The 18728-nt window shown below is 44.4% G+C and overlaps 1 protein-coding gene across 8 annotated transcripts in view; it reads right to left on the bottom strand.

Annotated features, from left to right (window-relative positions):
- Window positions 1-18728, bottom strand: part of LOC105471797 (RAP1 GTPase activating protein 2) — a 293214-nt gene that overhangs the window by 54346 nt on the left and 220140 nt on the right. For all 8 annotated transcript variants that reach the window (XM_071082129.1, XM_011724558.3, XM_071082128.1 and 5 more), the window contains 3 exons: window positions 16887-16990; window positions 1265-1343; window positions 399-452 (listed from right to left, as the gene is read on the bottom strand). In XM_071082129.1, the coding sequence (XP_070938230.1) occupies window positions 399-452; window positions 1265-1343; window positions 16887-16990 (237 nt within the window). The remainder of the gene's footprint in view (window positions 1-398; window positions 453-1264; window positions 1344-16886; window positions 16991-18728) is intronic.

Below are 18728 nucleotides of genomic sequence, written 5' to 3'. Positions count from 1 at the left end.
GATCTGCACCAGCCGCCAGCGACAGAGTCACGACCCCTGCAGCACTGGCCTCAGGAAGGTACCACTGAGGTGTGCTGGAGAAGCTACAACACTGCTACCCTCTGTCACCTTCACAGCAGCCTGGGGACCAACTCAACTGGGCCGGAGACCTGGGCATGGCTGAGGATGGGTTCCCAGTGGACCAGCTTGTGAAGGGGTGGGCAGGGAGAGAGGGAGACCCCACGAAACCCCACTACGATGCAGAGAACTCCCCAAAAAGCCACAGATCTGCAAATCCTCGCCAAGCGGCAGGGCCCCTGTGTTGGGAGGCATGAGAGAGAACTGCCCAAAAAGCCACAGGTCTGCAAATCCTCGCCGAGCAGCAGGGCCCCTGTGCTGGGAGGCATGAAGGTCCTCACCTTGGGGTACAGGACAGGGTTGAATCTCAGTCCCACTGCATCATCACAGAAAGCCTGAAAGGGAGAAGAACACGCAGGTCAAGGATGACATCTGCAGAGGACATCTGGGCTCCTCTGCCCACCGGGACAACGCAGCATGGGAGGGTGAGGCACGTGGGTCAGGAGGCCTGGGCTGGGATTCTGCCTGCCGCTCACTAACACGTGCCCAGGCAAGTCGACTACCCTTTCCGGGGTTTGCTGATAAAGTGCGGGAAGGGATTAGACAGAGCCTGAGGCTCGTCTCCGTTCCGGCCTGAAGACAAGGCCAAAAACCATCCAGCCCACGACTGCCACCAAACGTATCCAGCACAATTCTGTGACATTCCTGCTCCCAGAGTGAGGGTCCAACCAACCCAGCTGACTGTCTCGCTCACCCCACTTTGCTAACTCAGTTCCCAGGTTCGCAGGCTCCTCACTCAAGGGGGTGCTCAATCTGGATCATCCTTCAGCCCAACTCAGGCCTCTCCTCTGCTGTGAAGGCTCCCCTGGCCACCCTGCCCCACCCCTCCACGGACGTCCTACGGCGCTCAGCACATCCGGCCCCGTCCTTCTACTTCTCTCACCTCCCAAACTAGCTGTTCATGGAGGATACTGTTTCTAAGCAGCCTCCGCAACAAGGATGAGCTGTGGAGGATGTAAGAAAGACAGAGGCATCTGCCCACAGCCCTCCCGGACCCCCATCAGTGCGGTCAAGGGTCAAAGAGTAAAGCGGCCACCCCTTCCCTAAGGGCTGAGCCTACCCAGGACGCGCCTGCACCCCACTCCAGAGGCCAGCCCTGGGCTGAGAGAGGAAGCCACCTTCTCTCACAGGTTGGTTGGTCTCTCACCTTTGCAATCTGAGGGACACTGGGAAGCTTGCTCAGTCCAGCCAAGGGGATCCGCTCATGCACCGTCTTCAGTTTGGACCTGCACAAGACGGGAGAGAAAAGGACATCCCTAAGAAACAGTCAGTGAGGGCGCAGGGGATCGGGCCTGTCATCTCAGTACTTTGGGAGGCCAAGGAGGGCGGATCACTTGAGGTCAAGAGTTTGAGACCAGCCTGTCCAACATGGTGAAACCCCATCTCTACTAAAAATACAAAAAAAATTAGCCACGCGTGGTGGCGGACGCCTGTAAATCCCAGCTACTTGGGAGACTGAGGCAGGAGAATCGCTTGAATCCGGGAGACAGAGGTTGCAGTAAGTCGAGATCGCACCACTGCACTCCAGCCTGGGCAACAAGAGTGAGACTCCATCTCAAAAAAAGAAGAAAAGAAAAGAAACGGTCAATGAGGAAGGTGGTTGAGATCGCAGCACACAGGACACTGGCTTCAGGACTCTCTGAGGCCAGATCGGCCTCAGATGAGCCAACCACACACTGGGTACCACACTCACATGGTGCGAAAACGGAATCCTACTTAGGTATGGCTGGGGAGGCAGCTATGTAAAGAACATGCCTGGCTGGGGGTGGTGGCTCACGCCTGGAATCCAAGCACTTTGGGAGGCCAAAGAGGGTGGATCACGAGGTCAGGAGTTCGAGACCAGCCAGGCCAATGTAGTGAAACCCCGTCTCTACTAAAAATACAAAAATTAGTTGGGCGTGGTGGTGGGTGCCTGTAATCCCAGCTACTTGGGAGGCTGAGGCAGGAGAATCACTTGAACCCGGGAAGCAGGGGTTGCAGTGAGCCAAGATCATGCCATTGTACTCCAGCCTGGGCAACAGAGCAAGACTCTGTCTCAAAAAAACAAAAAACAACATGCCTGATACATCTGTCTGCTACTGAAATACGGGAAATGCAAATAAGGTCGCCATTATTTTTTGGTTTGTTTGTAGGTTTTTCTGTTCTCCCAAAGAACTGAGCACAGCTTCTGGATATATTTGGGTTCTGTCATGAAATTAAACCTTTATGAAAAGAAAACCTAGTATTTCAAAATCTGGGTTTACTCAAAATCTAGGTGGGATGAAATCTGCTTCATAACGGGATTCACCATGAGAGTCTAAATTTAGCCTGATCCCCTGATTCATTTAGCACATTATGAAAATGCTGGATTTTACTGAATGCTTTTCTGCATCTGAGGAGATAACCATATGGTTTTTAATCTGTTGACCTGGTGAATTACATTTCTGTTGAGCCATTTTTTGATTCCATGGGTAAAAGTCCACTTACTTCTGACATATTGTTTTTAATATCCTGAATTTTTTTATTTTTTATTTTTATTTATTTATTATTTGAGACAGAGTTTCGCTCTTGTTGCCCAGGCTGGAGTGCAATGGCGCGAACTTGGCTCACTGCAACCTCCGCCTCCCAGTTTCAAGACATTCTCCTGCCGTAGGCTCCCAAGTAGCTGGGATTACTGGTGCTCGTCACCATGCCTGGCTAATTTTTTATATTTTTAGTACAGACAGGGTTTCACTATGTTGGCCAGTCTGGTCTCGAACTCCTGACCTCAGGTGATCCACCCGCCTCCGCCTCCCAAAGGGCTGGGATTACAGGGGTGAGCCACGGTACCCGGCTGAATTCCATTTATTAATACAGCAGTCCCCCTTATCCACGGTTTTGCTTCCCCCAGTTTCAGTAACCTGCGGTCGACCACGGCCAAAAAAATATTAAAGGGAAAATTCCAGAAATAATTCATAAGTTTTCAATTTTGTGCTGTCCTGAATAGCATGATGAAATCTTCCGCCATCCCAGTCCATCCACCTGGGACGTGAATTCTCACTCTGTCCACCGTATCCACGCCCTACACGCTCCCTACCCATCGGTCACTTAGCGGCCATCTCAGTGATTGGATGGACCGTTGCAGTATCTCACTGCCTGTGTTCAAGTCACCCTCACCCTTATCATACTAATAATGGCCCCAAAGTGCAAGGCCCATGAGTGATGCTGGCACTTCAGATATGACAAAGAGAAACTGTTAAGTGCCTCCTTTAAGTCGAAAGGTGAAAGTTCTTAATTAGGAAAGAAAATTATATGCTAAGGTTGCTGAGATCCATGGTACGGATGAAATTGTGAAGAAGGAAAAAGAAAATTATTGCTAGTTTTGCTGTTGCACCTCAAACTGCAAAAGTTATGGCCACAGTGCATAAATGCTTAGTTAAGATGAAAAAAGGATGACATGTGTGGGCGAAAGATATAAACAGAGGTGTTTCTGTTGATGGCAATCAGGTTTGGGACTATATGACATTTCGGGCATCCACTGGGGGTCTCGGACTATTTCCCCCACGAATATGAGACTACCGTATTTTATTTAGATTTTCACAGCTCTGTTCAAAAGCAACATCGGCCTATTTTTTATTTTCTTGTATTTTCCTTTCCAGGTTTTGATATCAAGGTGTTATTGCAGTCTTATAAAATTGCTAGGTAGCTTCTCATCCCTTTTTTTTTTTTAAGACGGAGTCTCGCTCTGTTGCCCAGGGTGAAGTGCACTGGTGCATCTCGTCTCACTGCAACCTCCACCTCCCGGGTTCGAGCAATTCTCCTGCCTCAGCCTCCTGAGTAGCTGGGATTACAGGCATGCGCCACCACGTCCAGCTAATTTTTATATTTTTAGTAGAGACGAAGTTTCCCCATGTTGGCCAGGCTGGTCTCAAGCTCCTGACTTCAAGTGATCCACCCACCTCGGCCTCCCAAAGTGCTGGGATTACAGACGTGAGCCACCACGCCCAGCCTGATCCTTTTAAATAGTTTAAATGAGATTTTCTCATTCCTTAAAGGTTTGCTAAAACTAGTCTGTGACATCTCTAGGCCTGCTGTTTTTATAGGAGGATACTTTGGGTACTAATTCAAATTCTTCAGTGGTAAATGTTTAGGTTTTCTACTCCTTATTGAGTCAATTTTGGTAATTTATATTTTTATATAAAAGCATTAAGCACATTGGTACAAAGTTGTTTTTGGTATTCTCTGAAGACTTCATCTCTGTCTGTAATCGTCCTCACCTTTACTGCTACAATACTATTTGTATCTTTTCTTTCTTTCTTCTTCTTTTTTTTTTTTCGAGATGGAGTTTCAATCTTGTCGCCCAGGCTGGAGTGCAGCGGCGCCATCTCAGCTCACTGCAACCTCCACCTCCCAGGTTCAAGTGATTCTCCTGCCTCAGCCTCCCGAGTAGCTGGGATTACAGATGCCTGACTAATTCTGTTGTATTTTTAGTAGAGACGGGGTTTCACCATGCTGGCCAGGCTGGCCTCAAACTCCTGACTTCATATGGTCTACCTGCCTCAGCCTCCCAAAGTGCTGGGATTACAGACGTGAGCCACTGTGCCCGGCCTGTTTGTATCTTTTCCTTGTTTTCCCTTATCAGTTTTAGCTGGAGGTTTATCGATCTTATTAGTCTTTTCGAAGAGATACCTTTTGGATTTTTTCTTTTACCATCTCTATCCTTTTTTATTTTTGCTTCCTACTTCACTAGTCTATTCTCGTCTTTTTTACTTCCTTCCTTCTATTTTCTTCAGAGTTTTTCTACTACTCTTTTTCCAACTTCCTGACTTACATCCTTACTCATTTAATCTTTTTTTAAAGTGCATTTAGAACTATACATCTCTCTCTAAATACCACTTTAACTGCAGCCCACACAATTTGATACATAGTATTTTCACTGTCATGTAGTTCTAAATATTTTGTCAGTTCTTTTGTGATCTCCTCTTTAGTCCATTAGTTATGTTTTTAAAGTTTTTAACTTTCCAAATATGAGATTTTTTTCCTCTCCAGTATTTTAATTGTTGATAATTTGTCTTATATTCAAGGAACATAATCTAAATAATATTATTTGAAATGTGTTGACTTTAATACATGGACTTTCACTTTTTCCCACTCCACAAAAGCTTGAAAAACGGTATTTTTTCTTTTGTTAAGAGCAGGAATACACATTAGCCAAGACCGAATTTGTTAACTGTATCGTTCAAGTCTTCCATAACCTCACAATTTTTTGCCTGCTCAATCCACTGGTTTCTCAGCAATGTCGTCAAAATCTCCCACTGTACCTGAGTATCTGGCTACTTCTCCTTCTATTTCTCTCCGTTTTGCTTTTTAAAATTCAAGATCATGTTATTAAGCACAAGCTCATGACTGTTAGATATTCTGGGTGGACGGAGCATGTTCACAGAACATCTGGGTGATGAAGAACAGAACGTGCCCTCTTTATTATCACATAAGCCAAGGCCTCTGGGAACCTGGAAGAATGACTCCCTGCCCAGTTTCTGAACAAATTCAAAAGCAAAGAAACAACAGAGTAAGGTGTTCGGAGTCAAAATCACTACCACGTGGGAGCACACAGCTTAGCGTGAAGATGAAACGGGTCTAACTAAACACCAGAATCAGCCCAACTTACCCACCCAGTCACAGGCAGTGCTGGCCAACGGCAAGCCCCTTCCCATGAGGCTGCTGGGTGAGACTTACTGCACAGAAGACCACCCTCAGGGCAGCTCGGTCCAAGAGGAAAAGGGGGAAGGAACACAGCTACACATGTGAGTTCCTGCTCCCTAACACGCCCATCAAAGAGGGCGAAGACAGCCCGGGTGTTACACGAAAGTATTCCCCCTATGCCACAGGAAACATCAGGAGTGGGGAAGAAGAATTCCACGTTACAAAGGAGTACATCATCCCTAGTCTTTTTGTCCTGAAAATCTATTTTGTCTGATATTACTATTGCTATGCCAACTTTCATAGTATTTTTCAGCGTATCTTTTTCCATCCCTTTATTTTAAATCTTTCCACACCATTTTTCTTTAGGTTTGTCTCTTGTAAGTAGAATATAGCTATATTTTTAATTCACTCTGATAGGCTGGTATTGTAATAGGCTAATTTAATCTATTTATACTTATTGCAATGACTATCGTATCTGAAACTATTTCTTTTTTTTTTTTTTTTTTTTTTTTTTTTTGAGACGGAGTCTTGCTCTGTCACCCAGGCTGGAATAGAGTGGCACGATTTCGGCTCATAGAAACCTCCGCCTCCCAGGTTCAAGCAATTCTTCTGCCTCAGCCTCCAGAGTAGCTGGGATTACAGGCACAGGCCACCACGCCCAGCTAATATTTTGTATTTGTAGTAGAAACGGGGTTTCACCATGTTGGCCAGGCTAGTCTCAAACTCCTGTTCTTAGGTGATCCGCCCACCTTGGCTTCCCAAAGTGCTGGGATTACAGGCGGGAGCCACCATGACTGGCCTGAAATTATTTCTAAACTATCATTTTATATTTTCTATTCCTTGTGTTTTCTTTCCTTTTTTCTCTTCCTTTCCTACCTACAATTGATTTTTTTTTTTGCTTTCTTTTTGTTAATCCTCTTTTGATCTCCTACTAATTTGCTATAGACTGTATTTCTGTATCTTCCAATACATCTATTTATATTTTTTTCATCAAACTCTAAGATTGTATTCTCTCTCCTGAGGGGCATAAATAAGAAACAACAGAGTATGCTTTTATCCACTGAACATTTTTTCCTTCCCATTGTCCTTGCTACTTCAGTTTATAAATTTAGTTCAAACCTCCTTTTAAACATGCAAAAGAAAACCCACTTTTTACCGTCAGTAATTAAATTTATCAACATACTTTACCTATTTCTTGTCACTTTCTAATTAAATCTTTTCTGGTTTTTCTTTTCTTCTGACTGAAGTATATCCTTCAGCAATTCTTTCAGAAAGAGCCCGAGTGGGACACTCCCTTCATTTTTTTATGTCTGAAAGCAGTTTTACTTTGTCTTTGGCTTTTCTAGGTATAGAATTTTAGGTTGAGGGTTATTTTCCTTCTTTCTTTTTTTAAACACTTGAAAGATATTGCCCCATTGTCTTTAACAACTATCATGAATAAGGAGAAATCTATTCTCAGCCTAGTTCTCATTAGATCATAGATTATCTTGCCTGTATCCTCAGACAGCTTTTTAAATTTTTTTAAATTTTTAAAATCTTTTATCTCTGATGTTTCCCTTCAACATGTCTGGAAGTATTGTTTTGTTTTTAAATCACTTTCAGCAGCATGGTGTGTGCTTTCTTCAATTCTGAAACATTCTCAGCTAATACTTTTTTGGATATTTGTTCACTAGTCTATTCTTTGCTTCTGGAATGTCTTTGAGACAAATGCTGGGGCCTCCCAGTCTATTATCCACATACCTTCTTTTTCATATACTTCATCTCTCGATCTGTGCTGAGTTCTGCAGGAATTCCTTGGGTCTATCTTCCGATTCATAAATTCATTATTTAAACAGACTAGATTTTATCCCATGTGTTAAGTTTATTTCTACAATTATTTCTTGAGCTCCCAACAATTTTACAGTCTTCCTTTTGTTTGTTGAGATGGAGTCTTGCTCTTGTCGCCGAGGCTGGAGTGCAGCGGTGTGATCTCGGCTCACTGCAACCTCCACCTCCCAGGTTCAAGTGATTCTCCTGCCTCAGCCTCCTGTGTAGCTGGGATTACAGGCACCTGCCACCACATCTGGCTAGTTTTTATATATTTAGTAGAGACAGGCTTTCGCCATGCTGTCCAGCCTGGTCTCGAACTCCTGAACTCAGGTGATCCACCTGCCTTGGCCACCCAAAGTGCTGGGATTACAGGCGTGAGCCATAGCGCCCAGCCTGTTTTACTTTTACAACCATGAGATCTTGATTCATTTGTCTGCATCACAATTTATGAACCATTTTACGGATGCTATTCGTTCTTTAATCTTATTAAGATCTTAAATATATTTAGGTCATTTTGAAAGTGGACCATTATTTGAATTTCATCTGCAGTAAATTCATCTCCCACTTGTTGGCGTTTTTGAATGTCTTCCTGGGTTTTTCCCAGGTGTTTTGGAATTTTCCACCTCCTTTCCTGTACTCGCAGTGCAGACCACCTTGGTTCAGTCCCCATCATGGCTGGTGCTTAGCACAGCTCTAGTGGCCTTTGCATCAGGCAGTCTTGGTGGTCTGGATCATCACCTGTGATCATCACCTGGCTCATCACAGCAGCCTCCTGACTCACCTTCCTGCTTCTGGCCTTGCCTTTCCTCTATGCCATTCTTCTTATTCTAGCCAGAGTGGTCATTCTCTTTTATTTCCTTTTTTTGGGAGATGGAGTCTCGCTCTGTCGCCCAGGCTGGAGTGCAGTGGCACTATCTCGGCTCACTGCAACCTCCTCCTCCCGGGTTCAAGCAATTCTCCTGCCTCAGTCTCCCGAGTAGCTGGGATTACAGGCGCCCGCGACCATGCCTGGCTAATTTTTGTATTTTTAGCAGAGACAGGGTTTCACCATGTTGGCCAGGCTGGTCTCTAACTCCTGACCTCATGATCCACCTGCCTCGGCCTCCCAAAGTGCTGGGATGACAGGCGTGAGCCACCGTGCCCGGCGCCAGGGTGATCATTCTACTGTGCAAATCTGATCATGACCTTCTCCCTTCAGTACCTCTCCTATGACTCTTAGGATAAAATCCGAGCTCCTAAACATCATCGGTATAGGATCTAGCCTTTTCTTACTTCTCTAGCATCATTTATCAACCCTACACACACTCAGACACACCCTCCACATTCCCTTCAGTTCTCCCTCACCACCTACGCCTCGCATCACTCTCACTAGCCTATAGTGATCCATGTTCCTAAGAAGATGAGTAAGACGGAAAACAGAAACAAGAATCTCTAAAATGCAGTGCATTTAGACTGAATGCCTTCTATGGGCAAGTCACAAGAACTCATTCCTCACAGTGTCTCTACACTAGACAAAGTCTGGCATATATGAAGCCTTAGGTAAACGAACACTGAATGAATTTCCTAATATTAACCATCCTGCATTCGTAAAATAACTCTTTCTTGGCTATAGTGAATTATTCTTCATAGTCTACTTAGATTTGAGCTTCTGAGACTGATATTTTATTTAGAACATTGATTTCTATATTCATAAGGAATACTGGCCCCTACCTCTTTGTTTTTGTATCTCATTTCACTGATTTTTTTTCAAAAAGATCTTTTTTTTTTTTTTTTTTTTTTTTTGAGAAGGGGTTTCACTGTTGTTGCCCAGGCTGGAGTGCAATGGCATGATCTTGGCACACTGCGATTACAGGTGTGCACCACAAAGTCCAGCTAATTTTTTTGTATTATTAGTAGAGACAGGGTTTCACCATGTTGGCCAGGCTGGTCATGAACTCCTGACCTCAGGTGATCTGCTCACCTTGGCCTCCCAAAGTGCTGGGATTACAGGCGTGAGCCACCGCACCCAGCCCATAAAGATCTTTTAAGCATTATTAAATTAATTGGGAAGCTTTCCATATTTTTCTTTTTTTCTTTTCTCTGGAACAGTTTAAATAACATAAAATCTGTTCCTTTAAAGTTTAAAACACCTTCCTGCAAGGCCATCTAGATCTAGAAACATTTGAAGAGATAATTCTTTGAGAACTTTTTCAATTTCTTCTCCAGTTACTGGTTTGTTCAGGTTTCTTTTTTTACCTCATCTTAAGTTACGTCTGGCAAACTTTCCTAGAAAGGCATCTGTTTCAAATAAAATTTCAAATAAAATTAGAAACAGAAGCAATTTAATAGCATGAGTTGAACACAGCATCCATTAGTAATCATTTAATCTCCACATCTGTGGTCATGCATCTTTTTATGACTAATTTTGTATATTCTTATTTTCTCTTCTCATCTATATTTGACTAGCTAGTTACCTATCTTATTGCTTCTTCCAAAAGAAACCTAGGTGTATCAAGTCTCAAATTCTTTTTATTTTTAGTTTATTTATTTCTGCTTTAATCTTTGTGAATTCCTTCCTCTGGCTTTCTTTAGGTAACAATATTGGTAATAATAATAATAATAGCCACCATTACTGAGCAGCTGCAACATGTCAGGTCCTCACTCACCAGGACACGTAAGCACTCAATAATTTCAAGGTACATGCTCCCATCATCATTTCACAGAGGAGGAAAATGAGACATGGAGAAGATGCTAACAATAATAGCAACTCATGAGTACCATTCTTATTTTTATTTTACTGTGTTACTATTACTTTTATTTTTGTAAAGATGAGGTCCATTCTATTGTCTAGGCTGGTCTTGAACTCCTGGACTCAAGTGACCCTCCCGAAATGCTTGGATTACAAGCCTGAGCCAACACGCCCGGTAGTTTTTTTCTTATTTAATAGGAAACCATTTAAGGTAATGAATTTTCTTCTAAGGATTGCTTTGAATACAACCCAAAGGTTTTAAGTATAATCTTATAAATGTCATTACTTTATAAATATTCTGTAACTGCAGCTTCTATTCTGTTTGGCCTAAAAGCTACTTAAGAGGCCGGGCGCGGTGGCTCACGCCTGTAATCCCAGCACTTTGGGAGGCTGAGGCGGGCGGATCACGAGGTCAAGAGATCGAGACTATCCTGGCTAACACAGTGAAACCCCGTCTCTACTAAAAAAGACAAAAAAATTAGCCGGGCGAGGTGACGGCCGCCTGTAGTCCCAGCTACTTGGGAGGCTGAGGCAGGAGAATGGTGTGAACCCGGGAGGTGGAGCTTGTAGTGAGCTGAGATCGCGCCACTGCACTCCAGCCTGGGCGACAGAGCGAGACTCCGTCTCCAAAAAAACAGCTCCTTAAGAAAGTATTGGGACTGTTTACTTCTGAGTGGTTTAGTGTGTTGTTAAAGTCATTATTTTGTTATTAATTGCTAGTTTTATCATCAAATTGAAGGTGAATACATCCAGCAGAGAATTTGTTCTTTGAAATGTATTTAGGTTTACTCCATGGTTCAAAAGTTCCTAAATATAGCTGCTATCAATAATTACCTACAAGTAAGTTAGTTACATAGGTTGATTGATTGATTGATTTAATTTATTTATTTATTTAAAAATAGGGTCTTGTTCTGTCACCCAGGCTGTAGTGCAGTGGCACAATCATGGCTCATTGTAGCCTCTACCTCCCAGGCTCAAGCAATCCTCCTGCCTCAGCCTCCTGAGTAGCTGGGACCACAGGTGTGTGCCATTTCACCCAGCTAATTTTTTTCTTTTTTAAAGAGATGGGATCTCCCTATGTTGCCCAGGCTGGTCTTGAACTCCTGGGTTGAAGTGATCCTCCCACCTCAGCCTCCCAAAGTGCTAGGATTATAGGCGTGAGCCAGTGTGCCTAGCCAAGATTTTAAAAAATAGAATCTTAAATAACAGCCCAATTTAAAAAGAAGCAAAGCTTACAAACAGACAGTTCACAGCAAATAAATAGAAGCGGTTCTTAAATATATGAAGAGATGTCCAACTGATTCATATTAAGATTATAAATTTAAGCAACACTAAATACTATTCTCATCTATCAGATTGGCAAAAATCCAAGTGTTTGACAATACATTCCACCGAAGAGGCTTTGGAATAAAAAGCACTTTGATACATTGCTGGTGAAAGTTCGAATTTATATAGCCCCTACAAAGGGTAATTTAACATTATCTATCAAAATACAAATGCAGTTATGTTTTAACCTAGCTATCTCATCTGAGAAACCATCATAATCCATAAAAACTGACGTCTGCACAAGGTTATTCATTTAATCATTACTGTGTTACCAAAATATTGGCAATGGTCATTAACAAGGGATGTATTATTATTTTTATTTTATTTTTTTATTTTTTTGAGACAGTCTCGCTCTGTCGCCCGGGCTGGAGTGTAGTGGCGCCATCTCAGCTCACTGCAATCTCCGTCTCCTGGGTTCAAGTGATTCTCCTGCCTCAGCCTCCCAAGTAGCTAGGGTTATAGGTACACATAACCACGCCCAGCTAATTTTTCAATTTTTAGTACAGATAGGGTTTTGCCATGTTAGCCAGGCTGGTCTTGAACTCCTGACCTCAGATGATCCATCTGCCTCGGCCTCCCAAAGTGCTGAGATTACTTACAGGTGCGAGCCACCATGCCTGGCCCAGGGGATGTATTAAATAAATTATTTCACATCCATGCAATGGAATAGTATGCAGCAGTAAAATACATTAAGACATTCTCTATATGCTAATATGGAAAAATCTGTAAGATATATTGTTAAGAGAAGCAAGTTACAGAATTCTATAGAATCCTATGGAAATAAGGAAAGAAATAAGAATATATATATTTAGGCCACATGCAGTGACTCACGCCTGTAATCCCAGCACTTTGGGAGGCAGAGGCGGGCGGATCACCTGAGGTCAGGAGTTCAGGATAAGCCTGGCAAACATGGTGAAATCCCGTCTCTACTGAAAACACAAAAAAATTAGCCAGCCATGGTGGCATGCACCTGTAGTCCCAGCTACTTGGGAGGCAGAGGCAGGACAATCGCTTGAACTGGGAGGCAGAGGTTGCAAAAAGCCAAGATTGCGCCACTGCACTCCATCCTGGGCAACACAGAGAGACTCCATCTCAAAAAAAAAAAAAAAACACACACACACACATATTTACGTATCTTATTTATTTATTTATTTAGTGTGTGTGTTTCAAATGGTTGGGTTGGAGCCTGGAAGTCTAGGTTTTGGTTTTTGTTTCTTGAGTTTGTTTGTTTGTTTTTGCTTTGTTTTACTTTGTTTTAAAGATCCAAAATGATTCTGATGTAGCAGGTCCACAGAAAACTACTGATCTACTATGTAGTCAATTTGTGTAAGCGTTCCAAAGGCAATTGAAAAGAAGCAACATCTGTTAGAGGATCAAAGTCTGATAGATACAGAAACAGATATATATATATATATATATATATAAAAATATGTATATAATTGACATTAATAAGATGAATAAATATAATTTCTAACTCTAGTATTGATATGTCAAGTGATGTGTGTTAAAAATCTACCATTACAATTGTATTCTGTGAATTTTTCCATCATTACATACGTAAGTACATATACATATACTATGTTATAATATATACTATTGACAATATAAAATATCTTCATTATTGATTTTACCTTTTATGAAAAGATGCATAATAGCCCTCTTTATCACACTGATTGCTTTTTTTGCCTTGAATTCTACTTTTCTATATTAATATTGCCACTCCTGCTTTCTTTTTGTATTTGGCTTTTCTAATTTTTTTCTTAACAATTTTCAAATATTCTGACTTTCTTTAATAAAATATAGATCAATATGTGTAGGTTTTTTGGAGAGATGGCCCAAATTGAGAATCTTTGTTGTTTAACAATGGAATTTAACTCATTTATATTTATTATCATTACATATGTACTCACACTTCTATCATATTTATTTATTATTCCTTTATTTCCTTTTTCTTTTTTTTTTCTTTTGAGACGGAGTCTCGCTCTGCCGCCCAGGCTGGAGTGCAGTGGCCGGATCTCAGCTCACTGCAAGCTCCGCCTCCCGGGTTCACGCCATTCTCCTGCCTCAGCCTCCCGAGTAGCTGGGACTACAGGCACCCGCCACCTCGCCCGGCTAGTTTTTTGTATTTTTTAGTAGAGACGGGGTTTCACCGTGTTAGCCAGGATGGTCTCCATCTCCTGACCTCATGATCCGCCCGTCTCGGCCTCCCAAAGTGCTGGGATTACAGGCTTGAGCCACCGCGCCCGGCCTATTTTCTTTTTCTACATGTGTATTTTCTTTGTCTTCTTTTACTATTTGGAATGCTTCCATTCTACTAGTAACTTTATGTCTATGAAATACTAAATTTTCATCAAAGTACATCCAGCAATTAATTTCCTTTCATTGACTTTGTCTGTTAATGGGTGAGTCATTTTGATTTTCAGATTTAAGTCTTCAATCAGCTTAACAACATCAATTATCCATGTGTAATTCCTACTCACTACCCTCCATATTCATCATAATCTCACTCATTATTTTAAAGTTGTTGTGTTTCCTTTGAATTATGTGAGAGTTTCTTAAACTTGTTCCCCATATTAATAACTGGATTTTCTACAAAGTAGATTCTGCTTTTTACTGCTTCATATACTATTTAAAATTCTTTTTGACCATTTTTAGTTTTCTTTTATTATCTCCCTAACTTAACCAGTAATTATTTTCTCCCATTCTGATGCTCACTCTATCTTTCCTTTCTTAGTGTGTTTTTTTTCTAGAGGTTTGTGGAAAATTCAAAGTTAATAAATATCTCAAATTTACCTGGCTTTCTGTAAAAGTAAATACTTTCCAAAACTCTGTTATTCTCTAACCAGTTTATGCTTTTTTAGATGCAGAATCTCTTCTTTTACAAACCCATAAAATTTCTTCTTCTTTCTATCCAAACGTGAAACAGAAGAAATCCACACCGGCTTGTTGTCTCCAAACTGTGGGTAGATTCTTCTTAGCTACTCTCATGGCACACACAGGCTGTGAGAATACTTAGATCTTAGACTGGAGCGCTGCTTGTTATAAATTTGGTACATCAATTAAAAAATCCAGAAGTCTATGGGGAATGAGGAAGAAGTTTGGACAGTAGTCACTGCCAGCAGGGGAATTTCATTTCTGGATAATTTCTTCTTTGTGTCTGGCAAAGCTGCTAAACCGTGGAGCCAATTTTTTATGTCTGGTTTCCAATTTGGCCTGGCAATCACTCCAAGTACATGATGTGACTGCCCAACTTCTTAGCTGGTATACGGCTTCTCATCACCACCCTACCCACTAGCTTTCTATCTGGGAGAGCCACATTTGAGCTTGCCCTTGGGCTTCCTGGGGCATTGATTTCAAATGCTGTTGACCACAACATTATTCTATGTGGAAAGATCCCTGGCTGTTCTAGGGCTCACTCTCACTCCTAAAGAGGACAGGATTCTTCTAGAATCTCCAACTGCATATATTCCCATACAACACTGCTTTCCTCTTCTCTTTTTTGTTTTTTTTGTTGTTGTTGTTGTTGAGACAGGGTCTCACTCTGTTGCCCAGGCTCAACTGGCATGATCCTGGCCCACTGCAACCTCTGCCTCCCAGGTTCAGGTGATTCTCCTGCCTCAGCCTCCTGAGTAGCTGAGACTACAGGTGCGTGCCACCACCCCTGGCTAGTTTTGTTTTGTTTTTTCTGTTTGTTTGTTTTTGTATATTTAGTACAGAGGGGGTTTCACCGTCTTAGCCAGGATGGTCTTGATCTCGTGACCTCGTGATCCACCCATCTTGGCCTCCCAAAGTGCTGGGATTACAGGCGTAAGCCACTGTACCTGGCCATGATACTGCTTTCTAAGGAAGGGAAACTGGGGTTCAACTCTCAATATTCACCTACTTTTAGTCCTAACTTTCCCATAGATTACAAAACAAAAAAGAAAAACCGTCAAAGTATGTGTTGTGTGCCTGGCATCTTTCTCTAGCTTCCAGCCCCAAAGCAGCATTTCCAGTCCTAATGTAGGATACACTATTAGAAAGGAGGGGTTAGATCTTTGTATTCCACTATCATCTTATTCAAAAATCCTACCCAATCTTGGTCTGAATTTTATTAAGGTAGCAATTTTCTTCACAGAGGTTCACCTAGCTGGAAATCCTATTTGGAGATGGAGATCCAGGTATTAGCCCCTCAGAAAATTGGCTCTTGCTATTTAATTGACTCTTCCATGCCTTACAAATATGATTTCCAGCCAAATGAACCTCTGTAGAGAAAATTGCTTCCTTTCTTGATAAGAAACAAACTAAGATTGGATGGATGGGTGCTGACAACATCCTCAAACCATGGCCCCCCCGCCTTTCCCAAAGTGGGGTTATATGTCCTTATTCCCTCCCATATTTATCTCAAACTTTGGGCAGGAAAAAAAATCTGATTGCTCTTTTCCAAATACCTTTATGAATTTTCAACTAGACTCCACAAGTAAGGATTGAGAGCTTGACAGGTTCACAGGATTCTGCTGAGCACCACCCCACCAGGGAGAGAGAGAAATAAGACACGGACTCCTCTGTGCCCCCATAGCAACCTGTGCATATGGCTAAAATCATACCCGTGACACACATTACATTCGTGAAACCATACGCCGTTCAGAGAACAGGGACCAAGTCTCAGCCATCATGGTATCTCTAACACCTATCACAGTCCTGGCACAGAGGAGGTTTTACAAAACATGTCAGCTAAGCCAAACAGAAACCAGTTCCAGTTCCTGCCCTTGAGAAGGTCACAATCCAGACAGAGGTGCCCTGGCTTCCGCCGTAAATCAGTGTTCCTGTTGTGAACATCACTGCGTCTCAGGGAACCCAGCCCACACAACAAACACTATCTTTCCTGGAGAGACGTATACCGCAGGCAGCGCTCTGGCGAACCCTCTCGGAGGACTCGGAGCTGCGTCTCAGCAGGATGAGTCACACTGAACCATCCCTACTTTTCTTCCCGTCTTCCTCTGAGCCATGGACTTGTAAGAAAGAGGGGCAGGGAGGGGTATAGTCCGGGTGACCTGGAGACCTGGATGCCCCTCTGACAGTTGGTGGAGCATATGGGTCTCCCTGCTAGGCAACTTCAGACATAGCCCCAGGATTCCAGCAGGCCTGTCCCCGCCGCCAGCGCACCCAGACCAGACTGGTCAGTCTGGTATTTCTGAGTCCCATCCCAGCCCCCACACCACCCTGCCTGGAAGAGGAGTGGCCTCACGCAGCACAACAGCCCTACCTGAGGATGATCCGGAGGTACTCGATCCCCTCTGCTTCCTCGCACTTGACGGACAGGATCAAGTTCCCCAGGCTGCTGCCAGTACAGTAGAAGTTGAGATGATCCTAAAAAGAGAAACCGGGTGTGAGCAGGAAGGAAGAAGAAACCTTCCAGATATGCTCCCCGCAAACCACCCCATTCACCAGGAGCACAAAGCCCCGCAGCAACAAGAAAGAGAAGGATGCTACTGACGACAATGACGACATTAACAGGTACCGCCGGCCGAATCCTCGGGAGGCGCCAGGCACGGTGCTAGGGGCTGAATACCCGCTGTCTCCTCCACTCCTGACCACAACTTTATTCGGGAGAGAACATCGTCCCCGTTTCACAGACGGGAAAACCAATGGTCCGGGAGGTTAAATCACTACCCAGGGTCACACGACGAGTAAGGGACAGATCCGGGGCTCAAACGCACATCTGTCTTGACTCTGAAGGGCAAGTTCTTGACCACAAGACACTAAGTTCTCATTCCCAGGGGGCGGCCCTCACCAGTTCAGACTATTTGGGGCAAGACAGCAAGGAGGAACCCTGGTACCTCCAGCCAGGGAAGCTGGGCGGTGTCCTGGGCCAGTGGGTCACTCCCTGATTAGGGGAACACAGGCGAAAAACACAGCTCCCCAGACCTGCTGGATCGGAGTGGGGCCCTGGAATCTGCATGCTAATAAGACCCAGGGGCTCTGATGCAGCCTCCCCTCATGTGAGACTCTGCAAAGCGGCCTCAGGCCACAGATTTCCGGAATCTGCTCTCAGTACATCAAGAATCTGGTAAGTCCGAAGGGCAGAATATATTTTTTTAAAAGTAATTTTGTCACTTTTAAGCTATCAGAGGCTCGCAGACAGTATGCAGTACAAGTACTCAGAGGACCTGACGAAACGAGGACGGGAGAGATTTGCGTGATTTAGATGGAAACAGAGACTTCTGAGGTATGAGAACATATTTTTCCTTGAACACTCAAAACTCCACCAACCGTCCTTCACCCCAAACACTACCCCTTCCATCGCCTCCTGAAACATTTGCAGGGGGTGGTCCCCACAAGGACTCACGGCACTGGGCCTCCCTGACTGCCGCATGGCTCCCCTGCCCCGTGTCCCCTATCCCAGGACAGAGCCAGTCAGACCTCTCCAACTAAGACAGCAGCAGGCAGCAACAAAAGGACAGACTGGGAAGGAGGTAAGAGGCAAAGGAAAAGGGGGGCACTGGAGAGAGGACCGTGGGCCACTCTGCCCTCCCCCACCCCCGGGCAGCTCCTCTCTTCCAGGGCCGCCAGTCCCTCGCCTGCTCACCCCCCCACAGCTCCTCTCTCGCAAGGCCCTAACCCTTCCCCCATCCCTGCCAGTTCCTCTCTTCCCCAGCCTCCCCTAGCCTCTCCCGTTCACCCCCAGCAGCTCCTCTCTCCCAGGGTCCCTAGCCTCTCCCCCAACCCCCGCCAGCTCCTTTCTCCTCCAGCCTCCCCTCCAACCTCCAGCAGCTCCTCTCTCCTCCAGCCTCCCCCAGGCTCTCCCCCTCTCCCCCGACCCCTGGTACCTCCTCTCTCCCAGGGTCCCCAGCCCCTCCCCCCACCCTCCCACAGCCTCCCCCAGCCTCTCCCCCAACCCCTGATACCTCCTCTCTCCCAGGGTCCCCAGCCCCGCCCCCGACCCTCCCACAGCCTCCCCCAGGCTCTCCCCCTCTCCCCCGACCCCTGATACCTCCTCTCTCCCAGGGTCCCCAGCCCCGCCCCCGACCCTCCCACAGCCTCCCCCAGGCTCTCCCCCTCTCCCCCGACCCCTGATACCTCCTCTCTCCCAGGGTCCCCAGCTTCT

Source organism: Macaca nemestrina, chromosome 17, assembly GCF_043159975.1.
Source record: "Macaca nemestrina isolate mMacNem1 chromosome 17, mMacNem.hap1, whole genome shotgun sequence".
NCBI classification, from domain to species: Eukaryota; Metazoa; Chordata; class Mammalia; order Primates; family Cercopithecidae; genus Macaca; species Macaca nemestrina.
Note: the sequence above shows the minus strand (reverse complement) of the source record. Positions and strands in the feature narration are given on the sequence as shown.